This window comes from Rhinopithecus bieti, unplaced genomic scaffold, assembly GCF_001698545.2.
Source record: "Rhinopithecus bieti isolate Rb0 unplaced genomic scaffold, ASM169854v2 scaffold_15834, whole genome shotgun sequence".
In the NCBI taxonomy this organism is placed as follows: domain Eukaryota; kingdom Metazoa; phylum Chordata; class Mammalia; order Primates; family Cercopithecidae; genus Rhinopithecus; species Rhinopithecus bieti.
The window spans coordinates 178,293-198,998 of record NW_016808980.1 but is presented as its reverse complement, the minus strand read 5'-3'; the positions used below and the strand labels follow the sequence as shown (position 1 = coordinate 198,998).

The following is a 20,706-nucleotide window of genomic DNA, read 5'->3' as shown; positions in this document are numbered from 1 at the left end:
TTTTTTGTATTTTTAGTAAAGACAAGGTTTTGGCCGGGCGCGGTGGCTCAAGCCTGTAATCCCAGCACTTTGGGAGGCCGAGACGGGCGGATCACGAGGTCAGGAGATCGAGACCATCCTGGCTAATACGGTGAAACCCCGTCTCTACTAAAAAAATACAAAAAACTAGCCGGGCGAGGTGGCGGGCGCCTGTAGTCCCAGCTACTCCGGAGGCTGAGGCAGGAGAATGGCGGGAACCCGGGAGGTGGAGCTTGCAGTGAGCTGAGATCCGGCCACTGCACTCCAGCCTGGGCGACAGAGCGAGACTCCGTCTCAAAAAAAAAAAAAAAAAGACAAGGTTTCGCCTTGTTGGCCAGGCTGGTCTCAAACTCCTGACCTCAAGTGATCTGCCCACCTCGGCCTCCCAAGGTGCTGGGATTATAGGCCTGCACCACCATGCCTGGCCATCTATTATTTTCTTAAGTGTTCCTCTGGATATTTGTCCTCTAAGCCTCAGTTTCCCCAATTATAAAACAGGTGGAGGCACAGCACAGCCTGTAGGACTGTTATCAGGATGAAATGAGATCCTTTGTTGCATAGATATGTATTGAGCACCAACTATGTGCTCTAAGGATTCAAGATAGAGAAAAATCAGATATAACCCCTGCCCTCATACTGCTTACAGTCTGCAGAGGTGGACATTACTGCAAAATTGCAACTTGAACAGTGTTATGAAGAGAAGGATAATAGTACTATGAGAGTCTGTGATTGGGATTTGACTTGGTTAGGAAGGTCAAGGATGGCTTCCTTGAACAGGTGATCTTGAACTAAGAAGGATGAGTAGGAAGTAACCAGGCAGAGTGAAGGGAAAAGCATTCCAGGCAGAGGGAACAGTGTGGGAAAGGCCCCATGGCAAGAAGATAGTGGAGATTATGAACGACCAGAGGAAGGTTACTGGTTAATGTACCTGAGAGGAGAGGGCAGAGAGGAGCATGGAACAAGAGAAGGCTGGAGAGTTAGGCAGGGAGAGACTAAACGGCTGTAACAATGAGACTCCAAAATACAGTGAGTGACTTAAACAAGATGGATGTTATGAGACAGACCAGGAGCTGGCAAACTTTTTCCGTAAAGGGCCAGTCTAGCGCTGGGATTCGCTTCCATCTCAGATCCAAGACAGTTGCTCCAGCTCTGCCCAGCACATCTGCCTCCCAGCCAGCAAGAAGGAGGAAAAGGAGACAGGGCTTGCATTATTTCTGCTCACCTTCCATTGGCCAGTGTTAATCACATGGCCACATCTAACTGCAAGGGAAGCTGGGAGATGTAGTCTTTATTCTGGTTAGCCCTGGGTCCAGCTAAAACTCTATGACAATGGAAGAGGGGAAGAATAGATATTGGTGACAGCTAGTGGTCTTTGCAATAGTGGGCCAGAGAGTGGTTTTGGGGAGGCCAGAAAGAAGTCCTGATGTGGGAGGGTGGGGACTGTGCAGGTGGAGAGAATGGAACAGATGCACAGATGTTGGTGAACTGGAATTGATCAGACTTCACAACCACTATATTCTTGCCATAGGGCCTTTCCCACACTGTTCCCTCCGCCTGGAATGCTTTTCCCTTCACTCTGCCTGGTTACTTCCTGCTCATCCTTCTTAGCTCTTAGCCTGCCCCCCGCAGGCTCCTGACTCCTGACTCCTGACTCCTGGGTATGGGGAAACAGGATAGGGCAGGGTATAGCACGTGTGACCCCCATGTTCCTGGTTTGCGGAGTCCGATGCAGATCTTGTCCAGAAGGTTCTTCATACCCTATGGCAGGTGTTATCTTATCGCCTCAGGTGGGTCAGTGACTGCAAACCCAGCTGCCTGCAGACACAGATCACAAAACAGGTGAAGGGCCTGTGGCACACTGGGCAGCCGGTTCCCTGTCCCAAGGGGTTGCTATTCCTTAGCTCCAGCCAGTGGTTGCCACTGGGACTGCAGGTTGAGTGAAGACAGGGCATCTAATTTTCCAAAAGAATCTGAAAATCTGGATTTTTACGTAAAATCTCCCAATTTTGAAACTCAGTCAACCGAGTAAAAATAAACTTCCCAGCAGCAAAGCCTCTGGGGTATAAGGGCTAGGGCGCCCTCCACAGTGGCCCTGCGTCCTCTTTCCATCTTTGTGACTGTTTTCTTCTCATGGCAAAGCCCTCTGCCTTCATCCTTTGTTGTACAAGCACAGGATTCCTGTCCCTTTGAGCCCACGAGCGCCCCCTGCAGGCTCCTGACTCCAATGTCTCACCAATCCTCTGCCAGGAGCCACTGCCTATAGGGGATGCGGGCAACCCCATCAGACTGCTCCCAATCCCCTTAATCGGATCTGCACCAGTGACCCTTCTAATTAAAACTCCCCAGCTGTAATCCCCACTTAAAGCTGGGGGAAGCGGAAGCACCATAAAAGGACCGAAGGTTTGATGGGCCAGCAGCCGCCTCCTCCTATGTCCTTGAAAATGTCTTGGGGAGACCACAGACCTGAGTTCAAGTCTGTGCGTCTGGAACTACCGCTTACAAGTTGCGAGACTCTGGAAAAGCCGCTTCATTCTCTGAGCCTCGGTTTTCTTTATCCGCTTGTTCGTTCATTTGTGAGCTATATAAGAAGCTCCCGTCTGTACCAAGCACTGTTTCAGCAGCTGGGGACACGGCAGTGGACAAGACCGACCCAGTCCAGGCCCTTATGGAGCTGACACTTTAGTGTGGGACAGAAAGGAGAAAACAATTTCAGCTCAGCAGCATCAAGGCTGTGATCAGAGATGCGCAGGGGCTGTGGGAGCTCAAAGAACTGATATACCCAATGCAGACCGGCGGCCCAGAGAGGGCTCGCTGGGGCAAGTGGCCCCAAAGCCGAGGCCTGAATAGGCAGCCAGGAGAAGTGGGTTTGGAGTAGGAGGAAGGGTACTCCAGGCAGAGGGAACAGCAAAGATTCAGAGCTGCAAGCACCCATGGTAGTGTAGTTTGGCAACTGTAAGTAGTTTATCCGGGATTCAGTGTGGAATACAGTGGGAATAGGGGAAATAGTCAGGAGAGAGAAGAAAGGTGATCTTAATATAAAACCCAAATCTCTTCCTCAGATCTCATCAGGCTCACCCAGCTCTCCCGCTCTCACTCATGCAGCCCCAGCCACACTGAGTTTCTTTGGGTTGCTTGATATACCAGGCTTATTCCCACCCAAGGCTTTCATACGTGCTGTGCCTTCTGCCTAGACTGTTCGCATCTTTGAATGACACACACTCCTTATTTTTAAGTCTCAGCAACCAGACACCTCCTAAGAAAGGCCTGCCCTGACCACTCGGCCTCCTGTGGACACCCCTAGCGCTTCTCCATCGATCCCCCTGGTTTGCTTTTCTCAATAACTCACAGCACCTAACACTATCTGACATCACCTTGCCTCTTTCCTGGTTTACATTTTTGGGTTTTTTTGGTCTGCCTCTCCCTACCAGTTCTGTGAGGCTAGGAAATTTTCTTTCTTATTCATGCAGCACCCTCAGCAACTAGCATAGCACTTAGTAAGTGCTCAATAAGCACATGCCAACTAAATGCACAGGAACTGGAACTTAACTGAGAGAATGGGGAGTCGCTGCAGGGCTTACAGCAGCTCTGTGGCTTGCTCAGCTTCTTATTCTCTCCTTTGAACTATCCATGTGTTGTGGGGATGGAAAGCAATGGGCCAGCATGGGCAACGTGGCAAAACCCCATCTCTACAAAAAATACAAAAAGGGAGGTTGAGGCTGCAGTGAGCCAAGATCACAGCCCTGCACTCCAGCCTGGGCAACAGAGTGAGATACCGTCTCAAAAAAAAAAGAAAAAAGAAAAACGGCCTGGTGCAGTGGCTCAAGCCTGTAATCCCAACACTTTGAGAGTCCAAGGTGGGTGGATCACCTGAGGTCAGGAGTTCAAGACCAGCCTGGCTAACATGGTGAAACCCTATCTCTGTTAAAAATGCAAAAATTATCTGGACATGGTGACCTGTAATTCCAGTCACTCAGGAGGCTGAGGCACAAGAATCGCTTTAACCCGGGAGGCGGAGGTTGCAGTGAGTCAAGATTGCGACACTGCACTCCAGCCTGGGTGACAGAGCAAGACTCTCTCAAAAAGAAAGAAAAGAAAAGCAATGGGCTTCTCTTTATGGAAAGCAACTTCTTTTTTTTTTTTTTTTTTTTTTTTTTTTTTTGAGACGAGTCTTGCTCTGTCGCCCAGCTGGAGTGCAGGGTGCCGGATCTCAGCTCACTGCAAGCTCCGCCTCCCGGGTTTTACTGCCATTTCTCCTGCCTCAGCTCCCGAGTGCTGGGACTACAGGCGCCCGCCACCTCGCCCGGGCTTAGGTTTTTTTTTTTTTGTATTTTTATAGAGATGGGGTTCACCGTGGTTAGCCAGGATCGGTCTCGATCTCCTGACCTCGTGATCCACCCGTCTCGGCCTCCCAAAGTGCTGGGATTACAGGCTTGAGCCACCGCGCCTGGCCGGAAAGCAACTTTTTATATAACTTTATTGAGGCTTTACTTTACATATCATACAATGCGCACCCATTTCCAGCGTACAATTCGATAATTTTTATTAAATTTTACCAAGTTGTGCAGCCTTTGCCCTAAATCAGTTTTTAGAACATTTTCATCCGAATGAGATCCTTTATGCTCATTAACTGTTAATCCCTATCCCCCACCCTGGCAACCACTGACCTACTTTCTGTCTCTATAGATTTGCTTTATCTGGACATTTCATATAAGTGGAATCATATAAGTGGCTTTTTGTGTCTGACTTCTCTCACTTATCATAATGTTTTCATGGTTCATCTGTGTTGTAGCAAATATCAGCACTTCATTCCTTTTTATGGATGAAGAATATTCCATTGTATGGATAGCTGCATTTTGTTTATACACTCATCAGTTGATGGACATTTGGGTTGTTTCCACTGTGGGATTATTACGAATACTGCAGCTATAAACCTGCATATTTATGAAGAGCAATTTGCAAGCCCTAAACACTAGGTACAGCTTCCAGCTTGCCAAATCTTCTAGTGTTACTGAACAGTATTGACCGCAATGGGCTGTGTGGGCAAGTCTCTTCCGTTCTCTGCTTGAGTTTCCTCATCTTCCCAGCGGGGAGCTTGAGCCCTTTTCTGCAGGGACAGTCTGTGCCTCATCCACATTCCTGGAACAGCAGGGAAGTGTGCAGAGGCCACGATAAACAGTCCGTAGGCCTCTCTGTGATCAACCACCAGAGTCGACAATTAGGATGAGGAGGGCCTGGCTCCAGCACTCCTGGATTCCACCCTGGGGATCCCCACCTGCCAGTCTTTCCCCCCAGAGGACCAAAGCCCCCTCTCCCATTTGGTGCAGACAGGTAGGCTCCAGGATCCAGAACCTCTTCACAGGGAATTTGAGGACAGCCTCCCAGTCTCTGGTACTGGCTCCTGCCTCTGCTCCCCGGGTTCCTGGAGTTCTGCCAAGCCCAACTGGGCTCAGATCCCAGAAAAGCAGAGGCCTGTCCAGGCCTGAGCTGGGGCCGGGAGGACTCCCAGGTGGTGGCCAGTTCCCCACTCCTGGGGCTTATCCCAGAAACCAAATCAACACAGTCCATCTGGGTCCACAAGCTGTTTAGAGGATGCATGCTGCCTTAGGCAGTCACTGGGGTCTATACACCTACTCCTGGTTCCAAAAGCAACCAGTAAGAGGTTAGGGGTGGGGTTGACCATAAATTATCTGAATAATAATTTATTTATTCGAGACGGAGTTTCCCGCTTGTCACCCAGGCTGGAGTGCAGTGGCTCGATCTCAGCTCACTGCAGCCTCCGCCTCCTGGGTTCAAGTGATTCTCCTGCCTCAGCCTCCCAAGTAGCTGGGATTAAAGGCGCCCCCACACCCAGCTAATTTTTGTATAGTTAGTAGAGATGGGTTTCACCATGTTGGCCAGGCTGGTCTCGAATTCCTGACCTCAGGTGATCCGCCCACCTCGGCCTCCCAAAGTGCTAGGATTACAGGGGTGAGCCACCATGCCTGGCCCTGAGTAATAGTTTAATAATATTATATATTAGGTGGCTTTTAGGTGGTAAGTGCTCAGTTACCGTCATCTTCATTTTAGAGAAAAGGAAACAGAGGCTCAGAGAGGGGGAGTGACTTGTCCAAAGCCACACAGCTGGGGATTAATAGCCCTGGGACTCAAACTCAAGTCCAAAATCAGCTTATAAATAAATGTAAAGAAATGTGGAGAGATAAATACTATTAAAGTTTAAAGTAACTGTGCCACTAGCTAAGGGCATTTTGAGTTCATTGAATTCTCACTGCAGTCTTGCAATGATCCCCCTCTTACAGATGGGGAAACTGAGGCACAGAGGGCTTAACTCACGTTGGGAAGTTCCCCAGGCAGGAAGTGTGGCCCTAACTCTAAGGGCCTCATTGAGTCTGGAAAAGAAAAAAGTCTCACAGGTGGGGCCAGGAGGAGTGGGTCAAGGGAGACCCCCCACACTGCATTACCGCACATGCTGTGTGATGCACATTCACACAGACAGACGCCAGGTGTGCTTCGAACCTCCCAACCCAACCCTGGGCAGCAGGCACTCCCCCCTCCCCCGACACCTTGGGGTCCAGTAGGGCCCCTGCCCCTGCTTTGCTCGTTTCCTAGGTCTCCTTGGGCTGAGGGGTGGGGAGAGGGAGGGCAGTCTCAGTACAAAGTGGGTGCCTGCCTTAGGTCTGTACAATAGCTGGGTGCATAATTCGTGCATCTGTCAGCAGAACATGAATTATGTGGGCCTTCTCTGGAGTTGTCTAGGGGTTAGAAACCAAAGCAGGCTTCCCCTGCTAGCCTCTGGGGGAAAATAGGACCTCCCAGCTCTTAAAGGAACAGATTCCCCGGGAATCCATTCCTCACTGTGCAGGCGCCCTCCTGCCAGAAGTCACCAGACAAGAGCAGCTTCCTGTAGGGCTCAGCCCAAAGCCCACTGACTGCCCACTCTGACCCAGTCCGTGTCCCCAACTCCACAATTGTGAGGGGCTGACTATTGGCATGTCCCAGAGTTTCTCAACCTCAGTACTGATGGCATTTCGGGCTGGATCATTCTTTGCCATGGGGGCTGTCCTGTGCATTGTAGGGCATTTAGTGACATCCCAGACCTCCACCCCCAAGATGTCAGGAGCACCCCTCCCACCAGTTGTAACGACCAAAATTTCTGCCAAAATTGCCAAGTGTCCCCTAGGAGTAAAAATCATCCCCTTAAAAACCACTAGTATGTCCTCATTTTACAAATAAGGAAACTGAGGCAGTGAACATTTGGATGCCCAAGGTCATCCCACCAATGAATGGCAAGAGCTAGAATTTCAACTCCAGGACCCACACTCCTCACCTCAATACAGGAGCACTAAAAAGTGTGCTGCCAAGATGTTATTCCAACAATCACATATTTATTTTGGTGAATATTTAATACATATAGCCCTGGCATGAAAAATCAGCAATTTTGCATATTATTTCTTAGAATAAAGCTAAAATGAAACAAAGAAGGTGAGTGGGCTTTTTTGATTTTTTGTTTTTACCATTAAGGAAAGAGTGATACAAGTAGCAAAATACATACAGTATAGGGTCAAAACTGAGGGAAGTCCAGGAGCAGTGGCTCACATTTGTAATCCTAGCACTTTGTGGGCCCTGGTGGGAGGATTGCTTGAGGCCAGGAGTTCAAGACCAGCCTGGGCAACATAGTAAGACCCCATCTCTACACAGTATAGCCAGGCATGGTAGCACGTGCCTGTAGTACAAGTTTCCTGGGAGGCTAAGGCGGGAGGATCGTTTGAGCCTAGGCATTCGAGCTGTGATTGCACCACTGCACTCCAGCCTGGGCCACACAGCAAGACTCTATCTCTTAAAAAAAAAACAATAATAATAGCACAACAAAATGACAATTTAGGGACCCATACATTCTTATTGAAAATCATACAGAGAAACCAAGGGATGAAAAACTGCACACAGAGGTTATCTCTGGAGGTGGGAAGGACACAAAGGAAGTGTCAGTGTTACTGCTGCCTGCTCTGTCTCTCCATTTGGGTGGTGGTTTCTAGGTGTTCGTTTGATTATGGTTCATAAATTACATATAAATTAGGTCTATTTTTGTATATATCAAACGTTTTATTTTATTTATTTTATTTTTGAGCCAGAGTTTCACTCTTGTTGCCCAGGCTGAAGTGCAATGGCATGATCTTGGCTCACCGCCACCCCCACCTCCCGGGTTCAAGCAATTTTCCTGCCTCAGCCTCCCGAGTAGCTGGGATTACAGCCGCCTGCCACCATGGCTGGCTAATTTTTTGTATTTTTAGTAGAAATGGGGTTTCACCACGTTGGCCAGGCTGGTCTTGAACTCCTGACCTCAGGTGATCCACCTGTCTTGGCCTCCCAAAGTGCTGGGATCACAGGTATGAGCCACCGCACCCGGCCTCAAACATTTCATTTTATAAAATATTACAGAATCTTTCTTTTTCAATGGGTGCAATTCAAGAAACTCAAAACCTATTTTTTCAAACATAGGATGTGTCAGACTTAACTACAGAAAAAAAAATCAGAAGTTACAGAACCCCTGAGGCTGGGGAGGCACCACACCTCGGAACATTCCCTTTCATCTTCAGAGCTGGCCCATCAGGGCACCAGCACTTTCTTGCCCCCTGTGGCATCCCCAGTGTCCAGCCTAGTGCCTCACGCAGAGTAGATGACCAAGAAATATTTCCCGGGCCAGTGCAGTGGCTCACACCTGTAATCCCAGTGCTTTGGGAGGCCAAGGCAGGAGGATAGTTTGAGCCCAGGAGTTCAAGACCAGTCTGGGCAACAAAGTGAGACCCCATCATTACAAAAAAAGTTAAAAATTAGTTGGGCTTGCTTGTACTCTCCTGTAGTCCTCGCTACTTGGGAGGCTGGGGTGGGAGAATTGCTTGAGCATGGGAGTTTGAGGCTGCAGTAATCTGTGATCAAACCATCGCACTCTAGCTTGGGCAGCAGAGAAAGACACTGTCTCCCAAAACAACAACAACAACTGAATTCTGGTCCTGACCCTTGTACTTGTAGCTTCATGAACTTGAGCAACAGCCGACAAATACTTGGGGAGCGCCTGTTAGGTGTCTCGCCCTGGGTTAGGTGCTGGGGGCCCACAGATAAACCTCAGAACCCATCCCCATCCTCCCAGTGCTGACCGATTCTGAGCAGCAATAGGCACACTCAGTCACGTGCACTCACACACACGCACACATACACACGCACGCACGCACACGTGCACACCTGTGAGGGGATATGAGTGGTAAGTATCCCCAAGGTATGGTAAAATGGTGAGGAAACCCAAGGATGGAGCAGTCAATCCTGCCTGGGGAAAGCAAGAACTCCAGAGGGAAGGAGTCGCGTGGGCTGGATTTGAAAAGATGGATTGGAATTCACCAGACAGCGAGCAAGAAGCTTAGGCATACAGAATTGACCGATGATAGTGTGTGACTAGAGGAGTGTGAATTTTGAGAACCCATGGCAGGAGTGGCCAGAGAGAGGGGTCAGAGTCAAAATGAGAAGGACTTGACAACCATGTGTCCTTACTGGGGATTCATTGCAGGGCCAGAAACCCCTCACACTCACCCATGCAGCATTGGGTTGACTTACAGGATACAGCAGACAGTCTCAGAACAAGGACAGGAGGCAAAGACCGAGACTGGGCCACCCCAAGGCTGGGTGATCTGAGTGGATGGGGTGATGTGGGCTGAGATTTCCCCTGTGATGACAGCTGGCGTCTATTAGACACTCACCATGTGCTGCTGGAAGCTGTCCTAGTATTTTGCCTGTGCTAACACATTTCATCTTCACAGCAGTTCTCTGAGGTAGATACTGTTATCAGCCCATTTTCTAGATGAGGAAACTGGGGCTTAGAGAGGTTAAATAACTTGCTTAATGTAAGGAAATGGCAGAGAGCTGAGGCTTGAACCTCAAACAGGCTGACACCAGTGCCTCAGCTCTTAACTGCTGCCCTCTGCACCCTGCTATGGCCCTCCTGTGGTCCTCACTCCTCCTTCATCTGCACCTTCCCTTCATTCTCTTGCTTTTCTTGAAGGTTCAGCTTTCTTTGTCTTTTCCTTTTGTTTCGTTTGTTTGTTTGTTTGCTTGTTTGTTTGTTTTTTGAGATGGAGTCTCACTCTGTCGCCCAGGCTGGAGTGCAGTGGTGCGATCTCGGCTCACTGCAACCTCTGCCTCCCGGGTTCAAGCGATTCTCCTGCCTCACCTCCCAAGTAGCTGGGAATACAGGTGCGGCCACTATGCCCGGCTAATTTCGTTTCTTTCTTTTTTTTCCTTTTTCTTTTGTTTTCTTTTGAGACAGGGTTTCTCTCTCTGTCACCCAGGCTGGAGTGCAGTGGTGTAGTCATGGCTCACGGCAGCCTCAACCTCCTTGGGCTCAAGAGATTCTCCCGCCTCAGCCTTCCAAGTAGCTGGAACTATAGACATGTGCCAACACATCCAGCAGATGTTTTATTTTTTGTAGAGACAGGGTCTCACTGTGTTGACCAGGCTGGTCTCAAACTCCTGGGCTCAAGCAATCCCCCCACCTTAGCCTCCCAAAGTGTTGGGATTACAAATGTAAGCCACCAATGCCTAGGCTAAGGTTCAGCTTTCTTTAATGTTTTTTATGGCATCTCTGTCCCCTACATTTGGGAGACAGTTGCTTGAGGATTGGGCTTATCATGAAGCTGATTCAACCCTAGATTCTACTTAACATTTAATTCAGGGACTCACTCTCCTGTAACCCACTCACTGCCTGGGTTCCTGAGCTCCAGTTTCTCAAAGGTAGGTTGGCTAAGCCCCAGTGTACAGATTGGCTCCACCTGGATTTTTTATCCAAACTTTGTGCTCTGATCAGTGGCAGCCAGGATCAAATAATACAACCATGGTGACCAGGCCCCCCCTTCCCACTTAGCAGGCTCAGAAGAGAAAGGAAAAAATCTACAAAAGTAAGACAGGTATAGGGGACCCAATAGACAGGTTTAGGGGGTTGGATTTTTTCATGAGGAGCCCTGGAGATTTATTAAGCAAAGGAGTAGTGTGATTGGATTTGTATTTTTTGGGAAAAAAAAAAAAAAAAAAGACCCTCAGAGAAATTTATTACATCTGTTTGCTTTTCTGCACAGTCTGTAGACTGGCCTAGATTCCATTAATTTCAACATATATCCATTGAGCTCTTTCTCTGGGCCAAGCCCTCTTCTTGATCCAGGGCACTCGAAGGTAGCTAAGCCAAGGTCTTTAGCCCTCAAAAGCACATAGTTCCAGTCAAGAGTTAACATGGGCCCAGAATGTCTGTGCCTCTCTAGGAATTACCTGCAAAATCTTGAATGTCTAGGCATTTTTCCAGCAAAAGGTTAGCTTTCATCTGATTTTTTTTTCCTTTTGTTCTTTTATAGAGACAGGATCTCACTATGTTGCCCAGGCTAGACTCGAACTCCTGGCCTCAAACGATTCTCCTGCCTAGGCCTCCCAAAGTGCTAGGATTACAGATATGAGGCACCATACCCAGCCACATCCGATTTTTAACACAGCCTTAAGAGCTCATGTTCTTGGGTCACCCAGACCTGAGTTAAAATGCTGGCCCTTCCATTTACTAGCTGTGGAAACCCAAGTGTCCGCATCTCTTCAATGGAGCTAATAGCACTGAACAGGGTTATTATAAGAATGAAATGAGCTATTTCATGGAAAGTGCCTAGCACACAACGAACACTCAATCAAGGATAGCTATTACCATTAGTATCATCTCCGTGAAGGTAGTTCCCCACCCAGTGTGAGCCACTGGTCTAGATCAGAAGTCAGCAAATCATGGTTCACAGGCCAAATTCGGTCTACTGTCTGTTTTTGTAAATAAAGTTTTATTGAAACACAGCTATGCCCATTCATTTATGTATTATCCAAGGCTACTTTTATGCTACAGCTACAGAGTCGAGTCGTTGCAACAGAGAATGCAGTGTTTCAGGGCCCATAAAATGGTTACTATCTGAAAAAGTATGTTTGAACCCTGGGCTTGCTGATAGCTTTAAAACATCTCATTTCTCTGGGCCTTGGTTTCCACATCTGGACAATAAATGGATTACAACAAATTCTCTTTTTGGCTCATTAAATGACTAGTGAGATGTGAAAATGCTCTTGAACATTGAGGAGTGCCCTGTAGATCCAGGGTGTTATGATGATCATCCTGTGAGGTGGTTGATAACTAAATCCCACTCTCTTCTCCTCACAGATCCTTGCCATAATTTCCATCATGTTCATCGTCCTCTCCACCATTGCCCTGTCCCTCAACACGCTGCCTGAGCTACAGAGCCTCGATGAGTTCGGCCAGTCCACAGACAACCCCCAGCTGGCCCACGTGGAGGCTGTGTGCATCGCATGGTTCACCATGGAGTACCTGCTGCGGTTCCTCTCCTCGCCCAAGAAGTGGAAGTTCTTCAAGGGCCCACTCAATGCCATTGACTTGTTGGCCATTCTGCCGTACTATGTCACCATTTTCCTCACTGAATCCAACAAGAGCGTGCTGCAATTCCAGAATGTCCGCCGCGTGGTCCAGATCTTCCGCATCATGCGAATTCTCCGCATCCTTAAGCTTGCACGCCACTCCACTGGCCTCCAGTCCCTGGGCTTCACTTTGCGGAGGAGCTACAATGAATTGGGCTTGCTCATCCTCTTCCTCGCCATGGGCATTATGATCTTCTCCAGCCTTGTCTTCTTTGCTGAGAAGGATGAGGACGACACCAAGTTCAAAAGCATCCCAGCCTCTTTCTGGTGGGCCACCATCACCATGACTACTGTTGGGTATGGAGACATCTACCCCAAGACTCTCCTGGGGAAAATTGTTGGGGGACTCTGCTGCATTGCAGGAGTCCTGGTGATTGCTCTTCCCATCCCCATCATTGTCAATAACTTCTCTGAGTTCTATAAGGAGCAGAAGAGACAGGAGAAAGCAATCAAACGGCGAGAGGCTCTGGAGAGAGCCAAGAGGAATGGCAGCATCGTATCCATGAACATGAAGGATGCTTTTGCCCGGAGCATTGAGATGATGGACATTGTGGTTGAGAAAAATGGGGAGAATATGGGTAAGAAAGACAAAGTACAAGATAACCACTTGTCTCCTAACAAATGGAAATGGACAAAGAGAACACTGTCTGAAACCAGTTCAAGTAAGTCCTTTGAAACTAAGGAGCAGGGATCCCCTGAAAAAGCCAGATCATCTTCTAGTCCTCAGCACCTGAACGTTCAGCAGTTGGAAGACATGTACAATAAGATGGCCAAGACCCAATCCCAACCCATCCTCAATACCAAGGAGTCAGCAGCACAGAGCAAACCAAAGGAAGAACTTGAAATGGAGAGTATCCCTAGCCCCGTAGCCCCTCTGCCCACTCGCACAGAAGGGGTCATCGACATGCGAAGTATGTCGAGTATTGATAGCTTCATTAGCTGTGCCACAGACTTCCCTGAGGCCACCAGATTCTCCCACAGCCCTTTGACATCACTCCCCAGCAAGACTGGGGGCAGCACAGCCCCAGAAGTAGGCTGGCGGGGAGCTCTGGGTGCCAGTGGTGGTAGGTTCGTGGAGGCCAACCCCAGCCCTGATGCCAGCCAGCACTCTAGTTTCTTCATTGAGAGCCCCAAGAGTTCCATGAAAAATAACAACCCTTTGAAGCTCCGAGGACTTAAAGTCAACTTCATGGAGGGCGACCCCAGTCCACTCCTCCCCGTTCTAGGGATGTACCACGACCCTCTTAGGAACCGGGGGAGTGCTGCAGCTGCTGTCGCTGGACTGGAGTGTGCCACACTTTTGGACAAGGCTGTGCTGAGCCCAGAGTCCTCAATCTACACCACAGCAAGTGCTAAGACACCCCCCCGGTCTCCTGAGAAACACACAGCAATAGCGTTCAACTTTGAGGCGGGTGTCCACCAGTACATTGACGCAGACACAGATGATGAGGGGCAGCTGCTCTACAGTGTGGACTCCAGCCCCCCTAAAAGCCTCCCTGGGAGCACCAGTCCGAAGTTCAGCACAGGGACACGATCGGAGAAAAACCACTTTGAAAGCTCCCCTTTACCCACCTCCCCTAAGTTCTTAAGGCAGAACTGTATTTACTCCACAGAAGCATTGACTGGAAAAGGCCCCAGTGGTCAGGAAAAGTGTAAACTTGAAAACCACATCTCCCCTGACGTCCGTGTGTTGCCAGGGGGAGGAGCCCATGGAAGCACACGAGACCAGAGCATCTGAACTGCCCCACCTTGGAGGAGAGACTTTTGGGTGAGGTCCAAAGAGGAGAGCTGTCCAGCTTACCTGCCACAGAGCTTTTCTGCATGAACTCTGAAACAGAAAGGCCCTGTAAAGCCCTCAGAGAGAAGAGAGACTCCAGAGAAGGCTCCCTAAGACCTTGAGAGCCATGACAGGTCCATCAGCATGAAGTTGGCCAAGCCATAGGGCACAGCACCTCCTTGTAACAACTCTATTGCCCTTTTTGGGAGATGACATGAGTGTAACTCACAGCCACCACTACCACCACTTTAGACAGGACTGAGGCCACATACTCCCCATTCTTCTCTCATGGCTTTCCATCTCAGCCTTGGAGGGCAACATTTCCAATCCTCCTGGCTTCAGCTGGAGAAGGATGCTGGAACAAGCGGCTGGTGTTGAAAGAGTGGGTTGACCAATTTGGTATTGAATGTTGCCCAGCCACCCCTAGGAACACCTGTCCATCACCTCCTGGATGGATTCCACTGTTAGACAGCTACAGGGAATGATTGGTCACGGGGAAGTCTCTGCGCCATAAGCCACGATCCCAGCTCAAAACCCTTACTCAAATGTCTTCATTGACTTCAGTATTCCGTAGTACCTGATATTTTATTTTGAGATACCATCAGGGTGAGTTGCACCACTTGTACTCAATTCTAATTGCCCCCTGGCAATCTGGGAAGGGTTCAGAAGGTGGGAACCCAGCCAACAGCATGAACTCAGAGCATTGCTTTAGGGTTGGAGGAGGAACACGCTTTCTTTACATCACTAGTGTAGACTCAAAAGATATGCAAGTGTCAAATATGCAAAAGAAATAGTTTATTCAAAGAGACTGTGTGTTACTGAAGAACAGTATAAAAATATGATTTTTTTTTACTTGCAAAAATGAAAGGAAAAAAATACCCCGCATTGAAATGCCCAGTTCAGACTGAATAATTCCTGCTGCAGCAAGGAAAGTACCTACTATAATAGAAATTCTGTTTTGTTTTCTGTGGTTTTCAAGTTAAAAAAAAGGTAAAATAAAAGCACTTTATGTTTTCAAAAATAGGTTCTGCCAGGGACAGTGTCAACATCTTGCACTTTAAAACAAGCACTATTTCCCATGGGCCAATTGTTGGGACTGTAGTTGGATTGTTGCTACCTGCCTGTTTCTGGCCACCGTGGGTAATATTGTGCTGGTATTACTGTCTGCCATATCAAAGTCTGTGGGCTCCTTCCCCGCCCCTCTGAAGCCTTCCCTTAACCCTCATGGGTCAGGAGGGGTTCTTGCCCCTTGGGTGGGGCCTCTCATGAAGTCGAGTATACAGGAGACATGCACATCTCAAAAGGACGCAGTGACAGTTGGACATTGGGTGTTTTACTTTGTTCTCTTTCTTGTCAACCAGCTATTGGTTTTTCAGTGTCACTGTCTGTACTAAAAGCTCAACTCTCCTTCCTGCAGCCATCGATGCAGCCAGTACAGACAAAAGCAATAAGTATTTGTGTGCATCCTGAGTGGTTCTGGTGTATTTCTTGGTGTTGGTTTTCCTGTCCTAGTTTGATGACCTGGCATTGTCCTGCCTGCTTTTAGTCCAACAGCATGGTGTTGTTGGCCGTTCCTCAGTACAGTGGCATTGGGTTGAACCACTGATGAATACAATGCTATAGTGTTGGCTCACCTGTCAGTAAAGATGACATGTTATTGGTCTGCCTGTCTGTAGTACAATGGAACAATGTTGTTCTCTTAATGTAATATTGATGGATGATGTCCCAAGTACAATAGTGTAGTTCTGCTTATCCTCAGTACAGTAACAGGCATATGTCTTCCCAATGGAAGAAAGATATAGTATTGGTTCACCTAGTCTTAAGTCTCAATATCATCTGTTGCTGGTCTGCCTGTTAGTACAATGGCATGATTCACCTCTCAGTACACAAATATCATGGAGCTGTTCTGCCTGCCCTTCATACATAAGGCATAAGGTTGAGCCACCTGCCACACGTATGATGAGATGGGATCATTCCACCACCCTTAAAAATACGTCTTCTCTGCTGTATACAAACCCAATTCATAACACTTCTCAGCATCTCCAGAGACTGTGGACCCCCCCAAGAGGGTGCAGCCCTGTTCTTTGCTGCATTAACAAAGAAAACGAGAACGTCACTCTTCCTAGGTATCTTCAGAGTATTCAAGCAGCAACTACAAAGGGACTTAGGGGCAGGGAGAGTGTGAGGGCGTCCTGTGCCAGGCAGAGGAAGCAGCATTCCCAGAACACTTTGCTGAACACGCAGTCTGAGCTGGGGGCCTCTTGAGGAACGACTGTGGGACAGTTCTCCGCCAACCATCTCACATGTCTCTTCTTTGTTTTCATCACCATTAATGTCCACCATCAGCACAAATGTGAAAATTCAGGGAAAAAAACAAATGCTTTTTGATAAAAGTAAATAGTTGTGATTTCCAATTCAGATATTTTTAGAGCTGATGCTATCTGTAAAAATTAATAATAATGATAATATAGTCTATTTTACATATCAGGAAAGTGAACATGTTTCAATATAGCCATATATATTGAGAAGGAACTTACCACCCCTTCTTCCAGTCAAGGCATTTCATTTGTTGGTTGAAGCAGATGAGAAGTGTACAGATTGAAAATGATTTGTTTTTTTTGTTTTTAAATGAAAACCAATTGGTGCAACTCTCCTTGTAACCAAAGGCCCTTTCTGCCTTCTGTGGTCATGTAGGACCTGGCCCTTCCTTCCTTGTGTATTTTGTCCGACCTTAAAGTAGCATTTTATTGAGTCACTTTTGAAGGACGAATTCAGAAGTATCATTAAGAACCTACCTTTTCAGGCTTCATAGCCAGAGTCCTATAGAGTTCTTATAGAAACAGAATAATTGAAATTCAGCATATACTATGCCTTAGAAAGTATTCCGTTTGGGTTCAATTGGGTTTTTGGTTTTTTTTTTTTTTTCTTTTACTTGCGTGTGTATGTATTGGGGGAGTATAGCTTTTATTCTGTGCTCAATTCGAAATAGAGTATTATAAGTTTTCCCAGCCCATCCACCCGCTAAAAAAGAACATATCCAAATTTTAATATGCATCCACCCCACCTGTACCTACATGTGTGAATACACACGCACTGGGGAATCTACCTAAGAGTCTTCACTGAGAAGTTCACTTGATAGAAAGGTCTTGATAGAGAAGAGGAAAGCAATGGTCTGAAGGCAAATCCTGCTTTAACTTGCTGGTCCATTTCCCATTCATTCCTGAACCAATGAGAGCAGAAAGAAACAAGTCAACCCAAACAAGCGAACTAGGAGCTGGACGCAGCGAATGGATGCTGGTCAGTTTGGCGAATTCACTGAAACTCATCAAGAACCCAGCTGAACTTGCGTTCCAACTTCCACCATTATCAGAAAGGGCTAGGGACCAGGTAGCTATGTGTCCCAATCACACAGGGGAGAGTCTGCCATCGGCGGTGAGAGAGGTGGGGAAGCTTTGGAGGAGACAGTATATTCACCTTTTTATCTTTGGGTAAAAGAAACCAACAGGACTTTGGTGCAGTAGATTTCTCAGTGCCTTCTTTAGGAATTCTATCTTAAGCACACTTCAAGGGGAAAGATAAAAGGAGGAGAGAACATTTGTTCCCGTGAAGTCCCTTTCTCCAAAGGACTGGGGATCAAGAAGGAAGAAGAGTGAGAAGGAAAAACGACAAAATCCTGAGGAGGCCATTTCTTTTAACCCACCCAGCTTGCCCCTGAAAACTGCTGGTGACACAAACTTTTTCAAACTGATTCCCAGCTTCTCCATGTGTCTTGGTAACTGTAGCCTCGTCTCTGCCCTTTCTCCTAATAAGATCCATGTTTCTAAGGAGAAAAACAACAGTATTCTCTTCTGTAAAACTGTAATGTATTGTTGATATTTGTAACTATTGTATATTTCTGTCTTGCTCCAGTCCCAGCTGGAGTGTCTAGTTCCATGGACAAGGGGATATTTAAAATTCACCACGGACAAGGGCCACTAAAGCCAGGTCTCTATTGCTAATCTCTCTCCTGTTATTTCTCTACCAACTAATCTCAAGTAACAATACCCCAGGCTTTTTTCAGCCTCAATTCAAGTAACTTTGAATCAAAAGACAGCAAGGCAAAAAGCCTCCAGACGTGCTTCTTTGGGAAAGGACTTTTTTTGTAGCTGCAGAGTGGGAAGGAGGGAGAAGGGGCTCCCCTGAGACCCCAGCAGGACAATGGAAAGCTTCCAGTCCTGAGTTGATGTTTCCTCACCTATCACTGCTTATAGGACAGCATCCAAATGCTTTCATGTCGCCCAGCCCAGGCAACCCAAACCAGTCCTGGCTACACCCAGAAATAAGAGTTACCTCTGCATTTTCTGTTGCCATTTTTCTGGCTCTAGAAGTATCTGATGCGCGACTATGTCATAGAATGTCCACGCATCTCAGAGTAGTCTATTTTTCTGTTCAGATAAAATATATATATATATGTATTTTTAGCAAATTTATAATAGGGCAATTGAGTCTAATTTCTTCTTTTGTAATACAGAACAATATCTTAGGAGTTTCATTGTTGGTCATTATCGTAGCTGATGTTTTCTGGTCTTTTGCGGTTCCTACCATCGTCCCTTGGGCTGTTTGGGTTTTCTTCCTTTTGATTCTGATTTCTTGAGGGTGGGGAAAGACTTTGGGGTCTGACTTCCTTCTGTAGGCATTTCTTGACACTAGGCCTGGAGTCTGTCAATGCTGTGACTTTCCTCAATCAGTTCTGTGTGTTTCTCCTATTCGTTGTTCTTAAGAATCCAGGGCATGAATGCAGGAATAAGACCCAGGGAAGCGGAGCTACAGATGGCCCTCAAAATCAGGATGGGATGTGGGCTGGTTTCGCTTATATCCCACACCCCTTTAGGGATCTGAAGGGACTGAGTTTTCTCATCCTCTCTGGGGAACCAAAAATCTCATGCAAGCAAACTCATCACTGACATTTCTGAGATCCAGAACACATGTGAGTCCCTCCTGGCTGGGCTGCCCCCATGTCCAGCACCCTGTCAGCCTGTAACGTCAACCAGATCTGAAGGTCAGAGCTTTTTCAGGTTCTCGTGAACCTCACAAGAACATGCTGGGCCTCAGATCTCACTGACTTGTTTGTCAGTTCCTTGTTTCAATCTGTTTATTTTTTATTTTTATTTTATTATTATTATTATTTTGAGACAAAGTCTTGCTGTGTTGCCCAGGCTGCAGTGCAATGGCACGATCTCGGCTCACTGCAACCTCCTCCACCCAGGTTCAAGTGATTCTCATGTCTCAGCCTCCTGAGTAGTTGGGATTACAGGAGCGCACCACCACACCCGGCTAATGTTTGTATTTTCGGTAGAGACAGAGTTTCTCCATGTTGGCCAGGCTGGTTTGAACTCCTGACCTCAGGTGATCCGCCTGCCTCGGCCTCCCAAAGTGCTGGGATTACAGGTGTGAGTCACCACCACACCCAGTCCATTTCAATCCATTTCTAACAGCTTCACCAAAAAACAGTGGCCAGACACCCTTGCAGCCAAACCCTGAGAAGAGATGTCCCCGAATCTGCTAGCTCATCTCCCCTTCCCTTGCCAGCTGCCTGGCTCCATAGAGCAGGAGGTGTGTGGCAAGGACAGGGGCAGTTTTCCAGCTTCCACCTATCCATGCCTGGGGGAGTTTTGGACTGTCCTGATAATTAATTCCACGAGGCAGTTTTCAGCCCTGGGTAGGCGGGGGACATCTCACTAGGCAGGATCTTCAGCAGAAAGTAATTCTCCATCCGTCAACTCACGCAGGAAGATGAAGAAAGCCCAAATAATCTCCAACTTGCATTCGCTTAGGTTTTGGTATCCCACCCGCCTCACTGTCAGCTGCAGGGCTCAGGGCTCTGCCTAGAATCAGAAATTTGAGCCAAATTGGGACCCTCAGATGGCAGTGAGCCATCCCATCGGATAACTGCCAAGAGGAAGCCAACTCAAATATGAATTGTATTATTCTGGACTATGACCCTGATCAGAGTTCTCCCACCCCAAAAACCTCTGATAGTCTGGTTTGAACCAGAGTCAAATAAAACAGACAAGATTTTTTTTTTTCCTTTGCACAAGAGCAACAAAAACAACAACAACAAAAAAATGTCTGCCAGTAGTTTCCTGGGTTTGATGCCCAGATGAACAAACACTGTTGCCTATGGCTGTTGCTGTTTTCATCAAGAAAGAAGTTATATAGTTTGCATTTCCATCCACTCTCCCTGATTTTATCTTAACCTAGAATTTCTCCTGAACTTCCCCAAATGCCAACTTGAATTTGGGTGGGGCTCCATTAATCGAAGGAACCCTCATCTTCACTTATAAACCTAATTCTCTGTTCCTCCCTCCAAAGATCCTGAAAAGATCTCCTAAAGGCTGGCCAGGATGGGGTGGAGTGGGGCAGTGCATCTGAAGAAAAAAAAACACTTA

At 47.5% G+C, this 20,706-nt stretch overlaps 1 protein-coding gene across 1 annotated transcript in view; it reads left to right on the top strand.

Moving 5' to 3' along the window:
- The window catches only part of KCNB1 (potassium voltage-gated channel subfamily B member 1), a 118,340-nt gene extending 99,531 nt beyond the window's left edge, over positions 1-18,809 (top strand). Inside the window, exon 2 of the mRNA XM_017888133.1 lies at positions 12,230-18,809. Coding sequence (XP_017743622.1) covers positions 12,230-14,239 — 2,010 coding nt within the window. The 3' untranslated portion in view covers positions 14,240-18,809. The remainder of the gene's footprint in view (positions 1-12,229) is intronic.
- The last annotated feature ends 1,897 nt before the right edge of the window (positions 18,810-20,706 follow it).